General features: G+C 33.4%; 2 protein-coding genes across 2 annotated transcripts; one reads left to right on the forward strand and one right to left on the reverse strand.

Moving 5' to 3' along the window:
- Positions 1 to 21: 21 nt before the first annotated feature.
- LOC127700643 (phospholipid scramblase 3-like) lies at positions 22 to 17,461 on the reverse strand. The gene is made up of 6 exons (XM_052204197.1): positions 17,119 to 17,461; positions 5,037 to 5,126; positions 4,485 to 4,680; positions 3,899 to 4,022; positions 3,113 to 3,215; positions 22 to 891 (listed from the first exon to the last, which is right to left on the reverse strand). Exons 1-6 carry the CDS (start codon positions 17,243 to 17,245, stop codon positions 791 to 793), a joined length of 741 nt encoding a protein of 246 aa, XP_052060157.1. The 5' UTR covers positions 17,246 to 17,461; the 3' UTR covers positions 22 to 790.
- Positions 5,141 to 7,542, forward strand: LOC127700645 (uncharacterized). The gene is made up of 2 exons (XM_052204199.1): positions 5,141 to 6,007; positions 6,578 to 7,542. Exons 1-2 carry the CDS (start codon positions 5,923 to 5,925, stop codon positions 7,066 to 7,068), a joined length of 576 nt encoding a protein of 191 aa, XP_052060159.1. The 5' UTR covers positions 5,141 to 5,922; the 3' UTR covers positions 7,069 to 7,542.
- Positions 17,462 to 20,113: the final 2,652 nt, after the last annotated feature.

Raw genomic sequence — 20,113 nt, forward strand, 5'->3', positions numbered from 1 at the left:
TATAAAAACAGGAATACAATAAATTGTCATACAGCAGTTTAATTACAAATCACATAACTTAAGTACAAATGTTTCTCAAATCAGACTTTTTCATTTTCCACTTGTATAAATTATAAAACAATTGTGAGATATCAAAGGTTTAGTTACAATATAGTATAATTTATTATGCAAAAGAATGTATTGTTCTAGAGAAGAATTACTACAGAATGAAGACGCTCCCAGAATCATTAAGAATTTACATTCTATGTATGCACAATAGATTAAAACAAAGCATTGACATGCATATTTGTCCCTTATACCTCTAATGACATTGATGACAACTGTTGTGCTACTAATATTACCACCCTATCAATACAAAGTTTTGTAAAACGTTGAAGCTTGTAGTGAAGTATCAATGAAAAGAGACTTAAATTAATAAATTTTGGTACTTAATAAAAACCTCTAAAACAAATGTTTTTGAAGTTTTTCTTGAACAGATGGCAATAAAATGTAACATACAGAAATACCTCCGTCATAAGTTTGGATGATGCTCGTTCATCATTATTTTATAACAGTTCATCAATTCTTTGTAGTGACTAATGTATTAAAATTAGTAGCAGCAGCAGGAAACACAGACATAATTACTTTTTACATTTTAAAAACAGTGAAGTTATAGGGATATGCCTGTAATACTCTTGAAATCTAAAACTTACTGCTCTCATACTAACAATGTTTAGTGCTTTCTCATTTTGCTTTAAACAGATCTGATACAGTTTTGTTATCATTATGACAACTAATATACAATAATTCATCAACAGCAAAATCTCCTGTCATGTTCAAAGTTGTTAAAATCTACTAGTAAACAGGCTCCTAAAACCATTAGTTTCTTTATAATATCCAAGTCTGTTAAAACTGCAATAAAAGTACAAATATCAAAAGCACACTCTAAATTAAACTTCTCACTTATAGTATATTATGCTACCACTTGAAAATCAATTTTAAAAGTAAACTTTACTTATGTGGTGTGAAAATTGTCCACTACTTATGTATGTATGTGGTGTGAAAATTGACCACTACTTATGCATGTATGTGGTGTGATGATTTTCCACTACTTATGTATCTATGTGGTGTGGTGATTTTCCCCTACCTGTGTATGTATATGGTAAGATGATTTCCCGCTACTTATGCATGTATGTGGTGTGATGTGATGATTTTCATTACTTATGTATGTATGTGGTGTGATGATTTTCATTACTTATGCATGTATGTAGTGTGGTGATTTTCCACTACATATATATGTATGTGTTGTGGGTATTTTCCACTACCTATGTATGTATATGGTGTGGTGATTTTTCGTTTCTTATGCATGTATGTGGCGTGGTGATTTCTCTCTACTTATGTATGTATGTGGTGTGGTGATTTTCCACTACTTATGCATGTATGTGGTGGTGATTTCCCTCTACTGATGCATGTATGTGGTGTGGTGATTTTTCACTACCTATGTATGTATATGGTGTGATGATTTCCCCCTACTTATGCATGTATGTGGTATGGTGATTTTCCACTACTTGTGTATGTATGTGGTGTGAAGATTTTCCTCTACTGATGCATGTATGTGGTGTGATGATTTTTTCACTACTTATGCATATATGAAGTGTGATGATTTTATGCTTTTTATGTGTGTATGTAGTGTGATGATTTTCCATTACTTATGCATGTATGTGGTGTGATGATTTTCCATTACTTATGCATGTAATGTATGTGTTGTGATGGTTTTCCATTACTTAGGCATGTATGTGGTGTGATGATTTCCCGCTACTTATGTATGTATGTGGTGTGATGATTTGCCGCTACTTATGTATGTGTATGGTATGATGATTTTCCATTACTTAAGCATCTTTATGGTGTGATCATTTTTCTCTACTTATGTATGTATGTGGTGTGATGATTTTCCATTACTTAAGCATGTATGTGGTGTGATGATTTTCCATTACTTAAGCATGTATGTGGTGTGATGATTTTTCATTACTTATGCATATATGTGGGGTGATGATTTTCCACTCAGCTTACAATAAATTAAGGTCTGATTAAGGTCTGAGAAGTTTAAATTACTGATTGTATCAGAGAATAGTTTTACTTATAATATGTTCAACAATTAGGAAAGATAACTCTGGCCATTAGGCAATCTGATTGAAATACAGATCCTGTGTTCACGCTTCTCTTACAAGGATCTGACAATGCTCAATTCTAAGTCTCTGTTTTGAAAACGTTTAGAGATCCTCTGATTTTGTTGTAATGAAACACACCTTCAAAAATTTGAAGGCTGAAATTTCATTGGCTGATTTAATAATTACCAGAACAGGAAGTAGCATGGAGTTTCGTCAGATCCTTGTATGCAAAGCGTGGACACAGGATCTGAATTTTTAATCAGATCGGACAATAGACTAACAAAAGTTGATAACAAGTTCAACTAGCTCCAATGAAACATTTGAGCTCTCTACTAAACAAAAGGTTGCATGTGCTTATGTGTTTTATTTCAGTAAAATATAGCATCCTAATTGTTCAAAATACAATGTATCAACAAACACAATTTCCTGTACTGCAAATCTGAAAGTAGCTAACATACAGAACAACTTAACATTTTCATGCTCCTTACTAAATGTTTTATCAATTACCTTCATACAAGCAAAGAAAAATGTCTTTTTTTTAACCCCAACCAATCAGGAAGGGATTGCTAGATAGATCTGATTGATTACATAATTAACTACTTCATGTCATTTATATCGTATATGTATGCTTCATGTAATGATTTGCTTTGATTATGTAGCTCTTGTGTGTTTTGTATTCTTGCTTTGTTTTAAACATGCTTATTTTAAATGTTTTATTTGTAATACGACGATATAAAAGCTCAATAGAGCTGATGTTTTTCTGTATTCAAATATTCGTCTATAAATAAAGCTTTTGAATTGAACTTCGATTGATGGCAGTTTAACACAGCATCACTTCACATGGGCTATTGTAAATCTGATTGATTGATGCCTATTTAATACCTTGTCAACACACATAGGCTATGGTAGATCTGAACATTTATTACACTGTACAGCTAAACCTTATCATTACATATGGCACTTACACTCAACAAGGAAGTCATTTTTCAGGTTAAATAATTCTGCACTATCAGATTTAGAATTCTTTATAATTTTAGCAACACAATTGTCTGTAGCTGGGTCATAAACCTGAAAAATTACAATTGTGTACATTGATGATGATTATAATACATCAATTACAAATGTATCCATTGATGATAATTGTAATACATTTATTATAAATGTATACATTGATGATAATTGTAATACATTGATGATAATTATAATATATTTATTTCAAATGTATACATTGATGATGATGAATGTAACCCATGTTGAATTTTCTGAATTTATAAGAAAAGCTTATGATAAAAAAATGCCTAATATTAAATAAGAATTGATTCAGAATTTTTCATTTTTTTTTATTACAAAATATTCAGTAAATTTTATTATAAGTGCAATGTTTAGGGTAATTTACAGTATTACTGCGACTTGACTGTAAGAGTTGCTCTCCACCTATTGCAGTTTATTCAAAATTCTGACCAAATTGCAGTTTGTAGTATCAAACCAAACTGTTCAACTGGTCAGAAATTTTAACAAACTGCTGTAGAAAAACACAGCCAAGTGGTGAAAGTGCAAGGTGATAAAATTTGGTTTGATAAAATAAATTGCAATTTGGTCAGAATTTTAAATAAACTGCAATAGGTGGAGAGCAACACTTACAGTCAAGTCACAGTAATAACATTAGTTGTTAATGTCATTAACACAATATTTTAAAGTGTTAACAGTCCCCAAATAATTTAACCATAATACCAAAAACTCAATAATGTTACCTGAATTTCTATATCAGTACACCAGTTACATGTCTTCATATAACAACAGTTTGTGGTATATGTCAGTGTAGGTTCATTTTCTTTATGAGGTAATACATCAAAAATGGGATTACAACAGGTTACTCTGTAAAAAAATAATGGTTAATACACACATGAGTACAAGGAGATGATGGTATATGTCAATGAGACAGCAATCCTAGGACACAAATAACCAAACTACATTGGTATGTCTACCTATGGTCTTCATCTATAGACAAGTGTCAAGCTCTAAAACGTCCAGTGTCATTCAAAGTTTTTTTTTAAAGATTGAAATTCGAGTAGATTGCGATACTAGTATTGGAGTTATCAATGGTCTATAAAAACAAAGTGAATCAGAATCAATTAAAGACTTTTTATTGACTTATTGTCCTGGACATGCTTGTAATATTTTCCACTGTAATTAACCAATCAACTTGACTGAAGTAGTATTGTAAATGGAGGATAACTTGCCTGCTGGATCATATAAATCCCTATTTACACTACTGTCATGGATTGTGTTAAACCCAAATGAAACAACAATTCAACAACTATGAAAAAAAGTTTTAACCTTTCTTCTATGGTACCCAGTCTGATGTGAGGTGGTGAGTTAACTGCCATTGAAGGGGGACCTGGGGAGAAACAGCATCCACGTGAACATGTCATTGTACGGTAAAATGTAGCCACGTTTTCATCATCACAGTTATTCATACGTAGATTCAAGTTCCTAGCAGCACCAATACATTCTCTGAACAAACACATGCCAGCTGTTAATAAAAAAGGGAAAAACATCTTGAAATTAAAACACACATTGAATTTTAGAAAGGCAAAGAGGTGTCACTAAGCAACAAGTTAAATTTTAAACATTATCACTAAAAAAAAATTTGATTGGGTTAATTAAGCCTATTTTGATTTTAGAAAAAAAAAATTAGCAGTGAAAATAAATAAAATTTGATAAAAATATTGTTTTACAGCATTGTTTGTCCTGAGACTACTATAACTAACACATGTTATAGTAGTCTCAGGTTTGTCTAACGTTAAAAGGCTCAGCATGATCGATTATGTCTGTTGAAGGCAATAGTAATTTTAAGTAAATCATGAAAAACTATGTACCGGTACTTACATTCCTTAATGCTAAGTATTTCATCCTGAGAGTCAGTATCAGTTGTGTATATACTAAATGAAGCTTGTCGAGGTGTACAACACAAAAACACTGCAAAACAAGACGGAATATTATTCTTAAGTTACCGTGTTACTCAGTCTTTAGTTTTTCTATGTTGTGTTTTGTATACTGTTGTTTGTCTGTTGGTCTTTTTAAAGGCAGTGCTTTAATGCCTTTCTAGTTGCCGGGTTAATCCTTCCTTCCGCGATATCCAACTTATCTACGTGGGGGGTCATTAAACTCTAAGTAGATCCGGAAATGTTGAATTCTCTCCTCTTCTTATTGCGATATAAAATGTTTTTTGTTACATTTCATTTACATTGGGAAATAGAGAAACGATCATTGTGTTTTGTTAGTTTTAAAAACTTTTGATATATTAGTATTTTGCATTATAAGCAGTCAACCGATTGACAAACTAGAATTATTTGAATTCCGTGTGGAAAGAGCTCGGGTTAATTTCGAGTGTTATCTGCAATCTAGATGTTTATAAATCATTTCAGTCGTTGATATAATAATTAAAGGTCGACTGAACATGAATTATATTATACAATTTAAAGCGCATTTCTGTTTATGCACGTGAACCCGTCTAACGTTATTTTCGCAGTTATATAAAGTATCAAATTATCGTTCCTGAATAGGTGGCGCCGTGGTAGCGGATCCTGTTCCTCTTCTTCCGGTTTCTGCACTGTGCAACTATTTCAGTTATATTTTTAATTAACGATGCCAAGTACTTGTTGTTGTGTACCTGGATGTCATTTAAGAGGAGGACATGCATTTCCAAATGACTTAAAAAGAAGGAAAAGTTGGATCAACGCCATGGCCCATACGCAGATTGGACGAGAACACGATGATATCGTGGAGTCCATCTCAATCAGCTGTTGTTTGCAAGGCACGTTTTACTGAAAAAGACTACGTGCAGGAAACTATTCATGGTAAAACTCTATTTTCTTTGTGAAATATATAGTTATATATGTAATCGCCATGCGAATAAACCAAAGTCTGTTTACAACCGCAATTATCGTTTTAGAATAAAAGGGGGTGGGTAATTCAAGACGTCATAATTTTTTGGATTACGATTCAATGTGATCTGTTTGAGATTTTTTGGTGATTGCTACAATTATAATGATTTCTTACAAGAGGTATATCATACTGAGAATTATTTTAGCAGTAATTATGCTAATGTAGTAATGACAGGAATGCATAAGCTATGCCTCATAGACTTTCTTGAAAAATATCAATGACAATGTTAACAGGAACAAAACAATGACATGCTCTCATCTATATTATAGTTATTTAGGTACAAACAATGTACGTTTGTTGCATAAGTCTCTCATTGTTTGTCCTTTGGATTTACATAACATACATTGAATCAGGCAAACATAGTTTTATCCAGATTGTAATGAATAAATCTAGTTAATATTTCGCCAGGTAGTACAAAGTATACATTGCTAATGGAAGTTCATTTAATTATAAAAAAACTAATGTTTTATAACCTTTTTCAGGGCGCAAACCCACCATACAGAGACTTAAGTCTACTGCAATTCCCAGCCTATTTTCCTGGACCAAGCAAGAAACTGAATCGTCCGCAAAAAGAAAAATGGCAGTTTCCTGTGAAAACAAAAGAACTAAACTTGATGAATATTGTAGTAGAAATCTAGAGGAAAGTTTTGATTGTAAAGTTGGTTTTCCTGAAGAAGTCATTCATACTGCAGAAAGGATTTATGACTGTCCACCACCAACTGCCGAGCTAATGTTGAGCTTCACAGATGGAATTACGCAAACACCATCAATGCCTATGTTTTTAACAGAGAATTTTGAAATGAAGACACGTGACACAGCCATGCATTTTTATACCGGTTTAGAGTTGTATACTAAATTTTTATTTGTTTTGACCACACTTGGTCCAGCAGCACATTGTTTGAGATACATACATTTTCAAATTGATAGGGTGTCAGTTGAAAATCAGTTTTTTTATGACTTTGATGAAATTTAGTAGTGGTTTAGTCAGGTATTTTTCACCATCCAACTTCAAATTAAAGTTTCCTACGACTTGGATTATTATTGACAGCACAGAATATCCCGTGATAAAACCTAAAGCTCCTAGAGCTCAGGCAACCTTTTCATCAAATAAAAACAGAAACACTGAAAATTCTTGAATGTTCGACACCTGGTGGTTTAGTCAACTATGTCTCTATGTCACATAGAGCGAATTATTGGACTTGGCAAAACATACAAAATTCTAATAAATCCTATGAATGGAACTGAAACAAAACTTTCATCTGAAATAACATTTAGTTGTTTTATGTTGTGTAATTTGGACTTGGCAAAACATACAAAATTCTAATAAATCCTATGAATGGAACTGAAACAAAACTTTCATCTGAAATAACATTTAGTTGTTTTATGTTGTGTAATTTTAGAACTTGTATTGTGCCAAAGGATGCATAAATAAAAGTGACGCAATGAATTTTGTTCTGATATATATATATATTTACAATTACATGCACATGTAAATTGTAATGCATATAAAAATAAGGAGATGTGGTATGATATTCAGTGAGTTTATCAAACTAAAGTGCATAAGAAATGGGTTTAAGCAGTTACAGGTGTTACTGTCACCGTACAATCTCCAACAATGAGAAAAACTCGTACCCTGTAAAAAATTTCAGAGATCTTACAACTAAGTTTTGTTGTCTCACCTTGACTTTGGTGAATTTTTTATATCTGTTGATGTAAATATAAAAAAGAAGATGTGGTATGATTGCCAATGAGACAACTCTCCACACATGCACAAGAGACCAAATGACACAGAAATTAACAGCTATAGGTCACAGTACGGCCTTCAACAATGAGCAAAGCCCATACCGCACAGTCAGCTATAAAAGGCCCAGAAATGACAATGTAAAACAATTCAAACAAGAAAACTAACGGCCTATTTTATGTAAAAAAATGAACAAATATAACAAATATGCAACACATAAACAAACGACAACCACTGAATTACACTTTTATAGGCTTCTGACTTGGGACATGCACATACATGTACATACAGAATGTGACGGGCTTAAACATGTTAGCGGGATCCCAACCCTCCCCCTAACCTGGGACAGTGGTGTAACAGTACAATATAAGAAAGAACTATAAAAATCAGTTGAAAGAGGCTAAACTCATCAAATGGATAAATACAAATACAAGTGGACGTGGTCGGGTAGTTGTACATCCAAACAACAAAAAGACACTAAGTACAAATCTGAGAGTACTCGCAGTTACTGACAGCTAGTTCAAAGCCACTAACAACTGATAAAAAAATCTTGCATCTAAGACTAAATTATCAATCCAGAAGCTCCCTTTAGAATTTTATAAATTTTAGATTTTACATTTCTGAGTTATGGGGTTTTATTCATTAAAAAAGGGGGGATTTTCCAGTTTTTGGACAACAACTCAAAAATGCTTTAAGCAGTTCACATGAAACTTTGGTGAATTATTTATAGCTATTGATGTAATCTCCCTATTGATTTTCATAAATTTCAAATATGACATTGAGAAGAAATTGAACTTTATTTGTTTATAGTCTGGCAACAGATTTATTAAGTATTGCACAACAGCACAGTGTATTGCACAACAGCAAGAAATCTTTAATTGAATATAAATTCAATTCATATAACCGATTTCAAGTTCATTGACTACATTTATTCAGAAACTATAATATGTCAAATATTTAATTACAATCCAAATTCAGACCTGTATCAAGCTTGAATATTGTGTCCATTTTTGCCCCAGCTGTTCAGGGTAGTACCTCTGCGGGTGTATCCAGCTGAGCGCAGCGAATCAGTTTATTTCTTAATTAAGAACTCCTTTTTATACGACTGCAAAAAAATTTTGTGGTCGTATATTGGTATGACGTTGGCGTCGTCCGAAGACACATTAGTTTTCGCACTCTAACTTTAGTTTAAGTGAATGGATCTCAATGAAATTTTAAAATAAGGTTCAATACCACAAAAGGAAAGTGGGGATTGATTTTGGGGGTTATGGTACCAACAGTTAAGGAATTAGGGGCCAAAAAGGGGCCAAAAATAAGCATTTTTGTAACTTCCAGACATAACTTGTGTGTAAGTGTATGGATCTCTCTGACATTGTACCACAAGGTTCCATATCACAAAGGGAATGCTGGGATTGATTTTTGGGGGTAATGGCCTCCAAATTTTAGGAATTAGGGGCCAAAAAGGGGCAAAAAACAAGCATTTTTCTAGTTTCATGACAATAACTTGTGTGCAAGTCTATGGATCTCTCTGACATTGTATCACAAGGTTCCATATCACAAAAGGAATGCTGGGATTGAATTTGGGGGTAATTGCCTCCAAATTTTAGGAATTAGGGGCCAAAAAGGGGCAAAAAACAAGCATTTTTCTAGTTTCATGACAATAACTTGTGTGTAAGTGTATGGATCTTTATGAAATTGTACTACAAGGTTCCATATCACAAAGGGAAAGCTGGAATTGAGTTTGGGGGTAATTGCCCAAAAAGTTTAGGAATAAGGGGCCAAAAATAAGCATTTTTCTAGTTTCCAGACAATAACTTGTGTTCAAGTGTATGGATCTCTCTGAAATTGTACTGCAAGGTACCATACCACAAAGGGAATGCTGGGATTGATAATTTGGGGGTAATTGCCTCCAAATTTTAGGAATTAGGGGCCAAAAAGGGGCAAAAAACAAGCATTTTTCTAGTTTCATGACACTAACTTGTGTGTAAGTCTATGGATCTCTCTGACCTTGTATCACATGGTTCCATATCACAAAGGGAATGCTGGGATTGATTTTGGGGGTAATTGCCTCCAAATTTTTGGGAATTAGGGGCCAAAAAGGGGCAAAAAACAAGCATTTTTCTAGTTTCCAGACAATAACATGTGTTCAAGTGTATGGATCTCTCTGAAATTGTACTGCAAGGTACCATACCACAAAGGGAAGGCTGGGATTGAGTTTTGGGGTGATGAATCATAAGGGGGTTCAAAAAATTTGGGGGGGGGGATTCTTTTTCCTTTTTTTCTTTAAAATTTTCCATTTTAAATTGGTTATTTCTGATTTATATATAAAAGCAAATAATAATGATATGGTTTGAATAGGTAAATTAAATTTTTTTAAGTATCTTAGACCACTTTCATTCTGTGTCAGAAACCTATGCTGTGTCAAATATTTAATTACAATCCAAATTCAGTGCTGAATCAAGCTTGAATGTTGTGTTCATACTTGCCCCAACTGTTCAGGGTTTGACCTCTGCGGTCGTATCAAGCTGCGCCCCAGCGGAGCATTTTATTTCATTCATTCATAAATTACTTTATGCTTGGAAATATAATTTTGCTTGGAGTTGAAAGAGTTGACATGTTGCAATGTACATTTACTCTACATAGTTCTATGGTACCAAATCAAAAGTTTATATAAAGAAAGAAGTCAAAGGTTTCCCATCATAGTTTAGTTACATACATTTTTTTTGTACCTGAGGTCGTTGAATATAGATCATTATATAAATAAGGAGATGTGTTATGATTGCCAATGAAAAAACTAAGGATTTTCTTATCCAAGGAATAGATTACCTTAGCCGTATTTGGCACAACTTTTTGGAATTTTGGGTCCTCAATGCTCTTCAACTTTGTACTTGTTTGGCTTTGTTACTATTTTGATCTGAACGTCACTGATGAGTCTTATGTAGACGAAACACACGTCTGGCGTATTAAATTATAATCCTGGTACCTTTGATAACTAATTTGACTATAAACATAGATAAAAAAGGTACAAACTGGACATAATGCACTAGTTCATAAACAAGTGAGAACAATCGCCTTCATATAGTGCTCAGAATATGACATTCATAAAACTTATTCAATATCATTAGAGAACTCTAAATCTTAAATACTGAAAGCCACCTCTGCTTAGTACACTGTACTATGCAAGATAATGATATAACTGGACTTAAAATACACACAACCTGTAATTAACTGCCTTTACAGCGCTTTCGTGCTTTGATTTTCCTTTTTAGCCATGGCTTTGTCAGTTTATTTTCGACTTATGAGTTTGAATGTCCCATTGGTAACTTTCGCCTCACTTTCACCGGAAATGAAAATTCATTATGCCGCTTCAATGATACAGGCAACAAATGGAAGTTTTTAACGACCTTGACTGGCTATACAGCCCTTGCACGGTCGGTATGATACAGGCACTACCTATAAACGTATATATACTTCAAAAGTAGTTCGTAAAATATTAGTCCGAGATTGCTCTGACGTCCAACGGCTGTTTTGCCAGACAAGCTGGGGCCGTGGGACTTGTCTTGCAAAACAGCCGTTGGACGTCAGAGCAATCTCGGACTATTAAAATATATAGACATATATTGAAATTTCTGTACTTAGTCGCAAGACAAATGAACATATTTTTTTAAAAGATTGACTGATACTTTCCATTAGACAGCGTTATGCCAGCGGAGCTCTCATCGTACTTTCTCCTTTCTGTTTTATCGGTATGGTAGATCAAAAGACTTAAGTAATGTCAGAATTATTAATTAACCATAAAACGTTTTACGTAAAAATGTAATCCTATAATAGAGGACAATTATATACACCTTTTTATCGCCATTTGTCCGTCATTACTGGACAGCACATACGTTCACGTAACATTCTGATGTCACAAGAGAAAAAGACTGACACAACAAAAGAAGAGTGATAGTTGTGTGAAGTCAATAGTTTAAGCGTCACAGATTCCCAAATCTATCCCAGGTTTATAACATAATAACGTGTCAATGAATCAATACTACCAAATATAAGTAAAGCAGTATATTTGGACACACAAAGATCGAAAACAGAAGAGGACTATGCGGTATGGGATTTAGTTATTGCCGAAGGCCGTACAATTGCTTATACTATTGCTTACATCCACTCACTGCATCCACTTCATTTGAACTCTGGTGGATAGTTGTCTCATTAACAATCATACCACGTCTCGTTATTTTTATAAGGAAACAATTGAATAAAAAACAGTAAATAATAACATCACAAAAGCAAGAACAGCTTATAGCCTAATGTCAGCCGTTTTTCATGGCACCAACAGATAAGACCCTATCACTTGTGTACATATATTTAAAACATATAGTATACAAACTTTAATATACGGGCTAGAAATTAAAGTTCCGGATAAAACCAATTTAAAACAGGAGTGCATGCGCTGAAATGTCTCGCCTGCCTGAATTTATGTTGAAAGTCTGTAATATGAAGGTTTACATAAACTTAACATCACCAATGGTCCATGAACATGAGGTCAAGGTCAGGTGTAACATGCCAGACTGACATGTACACCTTACAATCATTTCATACGCCAAATATATAGGTCATATTGCTCAAAGTACCTGAAAAACAAACCAACCAAAAAAAATTAACATTGACCAATGAACAATGATATTGATAACAAGGTCAAGGTCATATGAACCGTGCCAGACAGACATGTACACCTTACATTTATTCCAAGACCAAAACAGGAGAACTTTTAAAAACAAATGATAAATCAAAATATATATCTCTTCCACAAAACTCTTCAGATGTGGTACCATAAATAATATCTGGAATGGATTGCACTCAACAGAAAAAGACTGATATAATTTGTTATAATACTTGTATTAAAGGTCGGTCAATTTAAAACGTTTCAAACCGTATCATATGTATCTGGATATATACTTAATACAAATATTGTGACCCCGATCGCGATTTAACTCGATGTACAAAATGCACCCTTTTAGAGAACAACGGCGATCGGACTTGGAAATTTTAGGTTTACCAATTAATTTTTAAATGCCTCACTTAGATTTTGAAACATAGTCACATTTTGATTTACTTCAATTTCACATGTCGTACTTCTTTTGATTGAAATGTCGTTGATGTGTATAGAAGCTAAGCTAACGAATTACGTGATAAATTGTAACAGATAAATGCCCTGGTCCTATTATCTCGCATTTTCAGAACATATCTATATTGCTATATTGTGTATTACATTTGAGTAAAGTTAATTAAAATCTAGTGAATGGTTTATAAGGAGTTGCGCTTACAATATTCGTGAACAGACGATTAGAAACAATCATGCTGATTCCTATTCTCCAAAACTTAGAATAAGCACACACAATCCTCAATCCACACATGACTATATATATTTTTATATTGTTGGATTCCATTGTTAAAATTTGGTGTCATTCCCATTCAATCCTTTTTGATAATGAATCATCAGCGTTGGAAAAAATTAACAAATTAACAAGGATAACTATGTTGAATTTTTGTTGAGCATGTAGTCCGACTTTTAAAGATACTAGAAAACACCCGCGAAATCGCGGGTATTTAGAGCTTGGTTGAAAGTATGTAAACTGTTGTAGGATGAATTTTTGTAAAAGATTTAATCATTTTATGTCTGGAGAATTTCAGAAATGGTATCAAACTGAGTCATAGGCACTTCAAGTGGAGACAGGACAATTATTTTAAGCCTTCTCCCTTTTTTTTCCAAAGCCCGTTATTTTTTTGCTCTCTGTTAAATTCCATGATTTTCGCGTTTCTGTATATTAAGAACATACATATAATATAAATAAAGTGTATTTGCTATTAACTATCAATTCTAATTAAGTTTCTTCTCCACGGCGGTGATCACTGCTATATTATATAGAGAGTCTCTATATATTATAGGATTATAATCATAGTATACATGCAGAATAACGCGAAAATAATTGTCCTGTCCCCGAGTAATTATGAAAATTATGTTTAAAGAGGGGAGTAAAGGGGGGGGGGGGGGGTATCTGCAAGGAAGAACGCGAAATAAAATTGCCATTTCACGGTGAGCGAACCGAATTAAAAAATTCTTGCACGTTGATCTTTTTATCGATTTCAAGAAAAACTGTGAACAACGAACCTTTTGGACGGCTGGCGGCTGCACGTGAAATAAAAAGTGGCAAAACACGTAGCACGAAAATAACCCTTTACCCTCTCTTTTAAAGTTTAAAATCGGAAGTTTTGGGTAGGACTTAAAAGTCGGTCTGATGACGGAACAATATCCGGACGCCTTTTTCTTCGTTTTTCTCCCAAAATAACCCAAACTGAATAATCATAAGAATGGATGACAAATGCGACTATGCATGGTACCTATAGGACACAGAGGCATGATGATTAATTTATTGGGGAAGGAAGAGAAGCGGCACACAAAATGAGGTCTTCTCGTTTAATAGTATAGATTACGGATAGTTCGTGCAGTTTACAGGCATGACAGGGATGAATACGGACAAAACTACGGTTACATTGCGTTATTGTTACATTAACGCACTGCAATGTACGATGAGAATAGTAATAAATATGTATTAAAATAAAACTTGAAAACTTTTATTTGATATTTACAATATTGCATACAATATTTTGATTTTTTATTTACAATGACAGTTTCTACAAATCCAGTATGTTGTTTTTGGAGCATGTTTTAGTCCGACGCATTTTCGGTGAAACCACTCTAAGCAGCCATCACAAACAATGCAGTGATACGGCAATGTGCACGCTCTATATTGCATACCGTACAATTCCATTCTGCATTTTCCCTTTATGAAGTTTAAGAAACTTTCAATGTCTGAATGCCATGCTTCAGGTGAAAAATATTTTGTTACTCTTGCGATGTTTACATTTTCGTCCAATATTTTTTTTAGAAGCATGTTAGGTTGTTTAAATACAAGTCAATTGTGAAAGCAATTAATGTTGACATTTGCCGACAGATTGAAATTGGTGGAAACAGTGTTTTCATTTTCAGAGTCCAGATATTTTGTGATCTTATCAGTCGTGACAGTACATGCTCTATTGAACAGTTCATTAAGTATTCATCAATAGTGATATTGAACTAAACTGTAGTAGTCATGATTTTTAACAACACCAAAACAATCAATACTTATTCGCTGAATAATATTATTATTATTAATATTATCTAGTACATATCGAAGAATTAAGCAACATAACTATAGAAGGTTTAAGTTTAATAAATCTATCATACATTGCAGTCTTTAATGTAACAATAATGCAATGTAACCGTAGACCCAAATATTATTGTTACATTCGTAATTAATCGGTTCCTTACCCAACCCTGCATTCCGGCAATTAGTCTCCAATGTAACAATAATTTTTATATTATTGTTACATTTCCATGTAACCGTAGCCAGTGCCCTGATTTATTGACATTAAGCATCATATATATATTAATTAAATATATTAGGAAAAAGCTGTAATATTTGTTCCAGAGGAAAACATTTCAGTGAGACTTATATTATGAAAGAACTTCTATTTCATGAGCAGTCAAATGTATTTTGTATTTTCTCTTCATCTGACATCTATGCTAGTTTCAATTTGCAGGTTTTCTATAGCTCTTTTCTATATCTTGGGTTGTAACCTGTTGTGCAGCTGCTGTTTCTAATAAGGCACAGTTAAGTAGAAAATGTATCAGATCTTAGTCATCCTCTCCACATACCGGGTAATATGCATTTTGCTTCTACTTTTGTTTTTGATTAAATCTTGAACGAGTTGCTTAAGTAATGTAGAATGTACTTAATAGGTATTCTGTATGTGTCTCTAGCCATTGCTTTGGAATAAATATAAAAGGGTGTTGTTTTCCCGGATTATATGATTCTAAGATTAAGGGCATATGTAACAGTTTTGATCCCAAGGTGATTTTTTTACGAAAATTTGCATACAAGCTATTTTTCACCTAGTCAATGCAAATATGTAATAAAAAATATACCTTCATGTGCTACTTTAAGAGATAAATGGGGTCGAAATTTTAGACATTTACTCAAAATTTCGTTTTTTTTGGAACATTTCTATCCTTTGAATAGACATACCTAACTTTTTTGTTTCAAAAGATAAACACAATAGGATTTTTGTAAAAACATTTGGAAAATCTCTTTTAAATAAGTATGCTCTAAATGTTTATAACAATTCTTTGGAAATAATTAATTTTTATCAAAGTTTCAGGATTTTAGGAAATAAAACGGAATTTTTTGCTGTATACTTATCAAATTTTTAAAAAATCTCATCGGTGACTTTTTCATAAAAATTGGTACAAATAATCTTCATACGTAATCAATCCTAATCTCATTTTAAGAAAGAGGGGTCCATGAACTCGTTTTCAAGTTATATCAGTCTGAATGATAAAAATAAGTCGAAAAATGCATCTTTTCCCGATATGTCGCAGTTGACGTCGCGAAAAATAACATTTTACGTTGGCAACGTCATTACTTCCCCTGTAACTGTATCGTATGCCCTTAAGTAATCCAAATGTTTAAAAAAAATTAGCTCCACTGGTCAATTTATCTTTCCAATATTTGAAGACCTCTATATAGATCATATGTTTCCATTGCGTATTTCATACGGTCTCTCAAAAAAAAAATATATTAAGATTATATTTCAAAATTTTCTGTAGAGGTGTCACATAGTAGAACAAATATAGGTCGGTCATTCAGTTTAAAACGTAACCAGTTGAATAATGTATACGTATCTGGTGATATGATAAAAGCAACACAATTTCATTTATTGTTTTGTCGTAAAAATCGTCAATCTTTGGTTTTCCTGATTGCATTGTTTCAGATTGGTCATGTCGGGGTCTTTTATTGCTAACTAGACGGTATGTATTTTGCTCATTTGTGAAGGCCGTAAGATAAATATATAAGTATCACCGAAGAGACACTAATGGCCGAATTGTGCATCTGCTACAGTACAATTGGTACGGTATGGGGTAATTCAATGGCACGGAATTCAAAGCATGCCTGGAAATGTACACAAAAAAAGTCAAATGCACTTTTCAGGTCGAGTCATATGCATTTAATCTATTTGCGTTTTTCAAACGGAAAAACGATTATAGAATATTTGTTCCAACGTGAACAGATATTATGGCATTGTTTATAACAAACTATCGAGTGGAACTTCTGTTAGTGGAACGAACAGATACTAATATACATACACTGTTACCTACGAACCCGGCGGACATGTAAACATACGAACCTTCACATACATTGACATTCCTACTGACTAAAACTTCAGATAAAGTTGATAGTTCCCTCAGACCATTTGGAAGCTCTTTTCTATCTCCTTTACATGGCTGGTGAGTTTCGGGCACAGTGTATGCCATCTGTCTGTCACACTCACTATGTACATACAAACCAATATGTCCGTGGCCGGCTAAATTTCTTGAAATATTTGACGTTAATTGTCGCCGTGACGGTCTTGGTACTTTAATAATACATTGGCTATTCCACGTATAAATGATTAAATCACTTAAACGAAAACACTCAGTTTCATCAAAAAAACTGTTATTCTAAAACTTGTGTACATAGTTATTGACATGTGCCGGATGTAAACATTGTAAATATGGGAGGTAAGTACTCATAATAATATTATTGTTTAACAGTTTAAAAGGCGGTAAAGTCTAAGATGGATTTGTAGCTAAGAACAGAGTTTTCTATTCTTCTCAGATAAAACAAACTTTCCGCTTACCACACATTGAAAGGTAAGATACGATAGCGTAACCCATATAATCCTGTAGATCTACATACTCTTCCGTGAGGAGTATATCGTAGACTATATGATTCGTGGTTCCTGCTGAGATCAGACGACACGTATTATATATTGCCCCCTGTGGGACCATGATTGGAATAATAAATATTTGATTTTGATTTGATTTGATTTTGATTTATAACGCGGTAGATACTACTAATACGGAGGTGTTAACCGATCTTCCATTGACAAACATATCGGTAAAAAACTAATACAAAGATTTTGTTATGTATGAGGGGCCTGATGGAAGGGGGGGTCTCATCACGATTCACGAGTTGATTTTTTTGACAATCACGTTTCACAGAAAATAAATTTCCATGATCACGGATCACGAAAATATAAAAAAAAAAAAATCTGTAGAAAAACGGATCACGATAGCGAAAACGCGCCGATCACGAAGAACTAGCTATTTTCTTTATGATCTCTTAATTTTAGGAAAGATATATTATAACTTATGTCAGCACAGAAGCACTGACAATATCATACTATAATTCCACCACTAGCGCACAGGCACTTGTGTCTGAAATTTTTTTAACCTCAGTATATACGTGTCATGTTAATGTATAAAGATCTATAAAGGTTATTTTTTCAGAGAAAAATCTTTGTGCACTAGCAATATCGATTCGGTAAGTACTAGAAATTGAACTTGAATAACACTTTATAAATGTGGTGCGTCTGAAGCGCTTTTTATACGACCGCAAAAATTAAAAATTTTTTGGTCGTATATTGGTATCACGTTGTCGTCGTCCGGCGTCGTCGTCGTCAGCGTCGTCCGAAGACAGATGGTTTCCGGATAATAACTTTAGTATAAGTAAATAGAAATCAATAAAATTTTGACAAAAGGTTTATAACCACTAAAGAAAGGTTGGGATTGATTTTGGGGGTTATGGTCCCAACTGTTTAGGAATTAGGGGCCAAAAAAAGGGGCCCAAATAAGCATTTTTGTAGTTTCCAGACAAAAACTTGTGTTAAAGTGTATGAATCTCTCTGAAACTTCCATACAACAAAGGGATGGTTAGGATTGACTTTGGGGGGTTATGGCTCAAACCATTTAGTAATTAGGGGCAAAAAAGGGGAAAAACAAGGGTTTTTCTGGTTAAAGGACAATTGAGACAATTGAAAAGCAGTGTAAAGGAGGTAATCCTATTCAAATTAAAGAACACTGTTTGATTACCTCCCTTACACTGCTTGTAAATTATGTATTAAGAAATGATGATTGTCTTGAGGTGATTAGTTGTCGATTTATATTTAGCAGTTACTATTAATTAATATTAAATTTAGCCATGACTATGTATGTCATTTTATATTTTAAAACTTTTATGATGTATTTAAATGGGTAATTTTGGTTGCAAACTGCATTAGAAATTTGAATTGAGATACTGACCATATCTTGAGGGAAGGAATTTTTTTGGGGAATAAGGGAAAGGGGGGAGGTGAAAAAAATTGGAGGGGGGGACAATTTTTCTCATTTCAGATTTCAGAAATTAAAAGAAAATTTCTTCAAATATTTTTTTGGGGGGGTTAATATTCAACAGCATAGTGTATTGCACAAAAGCAAAACGGAGTAAAATAAAAAAAAATTGGTAGGGGCAGAGGGGGGGGGGGGGGGTCAATTCGCAACAACATAGTGCACAAAAGCAATAAATTGAATATAAATTCAAATCATATAACCAATTTGAAGTTCTTTGACTACAGTTATTCTGTGTCAGAAACCTATTATGTGTCAAAAATTTAGTTACAATCCAAATTCAGACCTGTATCAAGCGTGAATATTGTGTCCATTTTGGCCCAACTTTTCAGGGTTGGACATCTGCGGTCGTATCCAGCTGCGCTCAGCGAAGCAATTTATTGTATTTACAAATATTATAGCCAATCTGCAGTTATGATTCTATATAAACCTAAAGCAATGAATCCCCTGTTACATTATAAGTCTGACATCAGACGCTAATGTCTCAAGAAAATGAACTACCATAATGCCCATAATACTGAAAAAAACGAAGTGATTTCAACATATTCAATATAGGATTTACTCTTTTTTCTTCAAATGGTACCACGTTCTTTGAAAAAAAAATCTTGTAATTGTAAATTGCTAAGATTGAATATCCGACAGTCATTTTATAACGTTTATAGATTGAAAATTATGATCACACACACTCGTCCTGTTATTTACCAAAAGCTGAAGAGTGAAAATGAACGGGAGGTGGATGAGAACCCGAGACAAGCATCTCATGAAATATTAAGAAATAGAGGATTCCTTTCACAGTGGTTTTGTCGGGGAAACTTAGAAATTTAAGCATTTGATAAAAACTTGATAACATCCATTTATTTTGTAAATAATACAACTATTTACATACTAGAATATAAAAGCGTTGGAAAATAATCGTTTTAAAGCACCAAAAAAAATGGATAAGGAGTGCAGTACCTCTTATAAATTTTGTAGAAA

This window comes from Mytilus californianus, unplaced genomic scaffold, assembly GCF_021869535.1.
Source record: "Mytilus californianus isolate M0D057914Y unplaced genomic scaffold, xbMytCali1.0.p SCAF_5, whole genome shotgun sequence".
NCBI classification, from domain to species: Eukaryota; Metazoa; Mollusca; class Bivalvia; order Mytilida; family Mytilidae; genus Mytilus; species Mytilus californianus.

Bases quoted from the DNA above. Each gene is read 5' to 3' on its own strand.
- LOC127700643 (XM_052204197.1), bottom strand. From the start codon at position 17,245: ATGGCATACACTGTGCCCGAAACTCACCAGCCATGTAAAGGAGATAGA. The intron at 3,216-3,898 runs GTAACATTATTG...GTAATTTTTCAG, and splicing joins GTACTGATATAGAAATTCAG to GTTTATGACCCAGCTACAGA. The intron at 892-3,112 runs GTAAGTGCCATA...CTTTTATTGCAG, and splicing joins AAATGACTTCCTTGTTGAGT to TTTTAACAGACTTGGATATT.
- LOC127700645 (XM_052204199.1), top strand. From the start codon at position 5,923: ATGATATCGTGGAGTCCATCTCAATCAGCTGTTGTTTGCAAGGCACGT. The intron at 6,008-6,577 runs GTAAAACTCTAT...AACCTTTTTCAG, and splicing joins CGTGCAGGAAACTATTCATG to GGCGCAAACCCACCATACAG.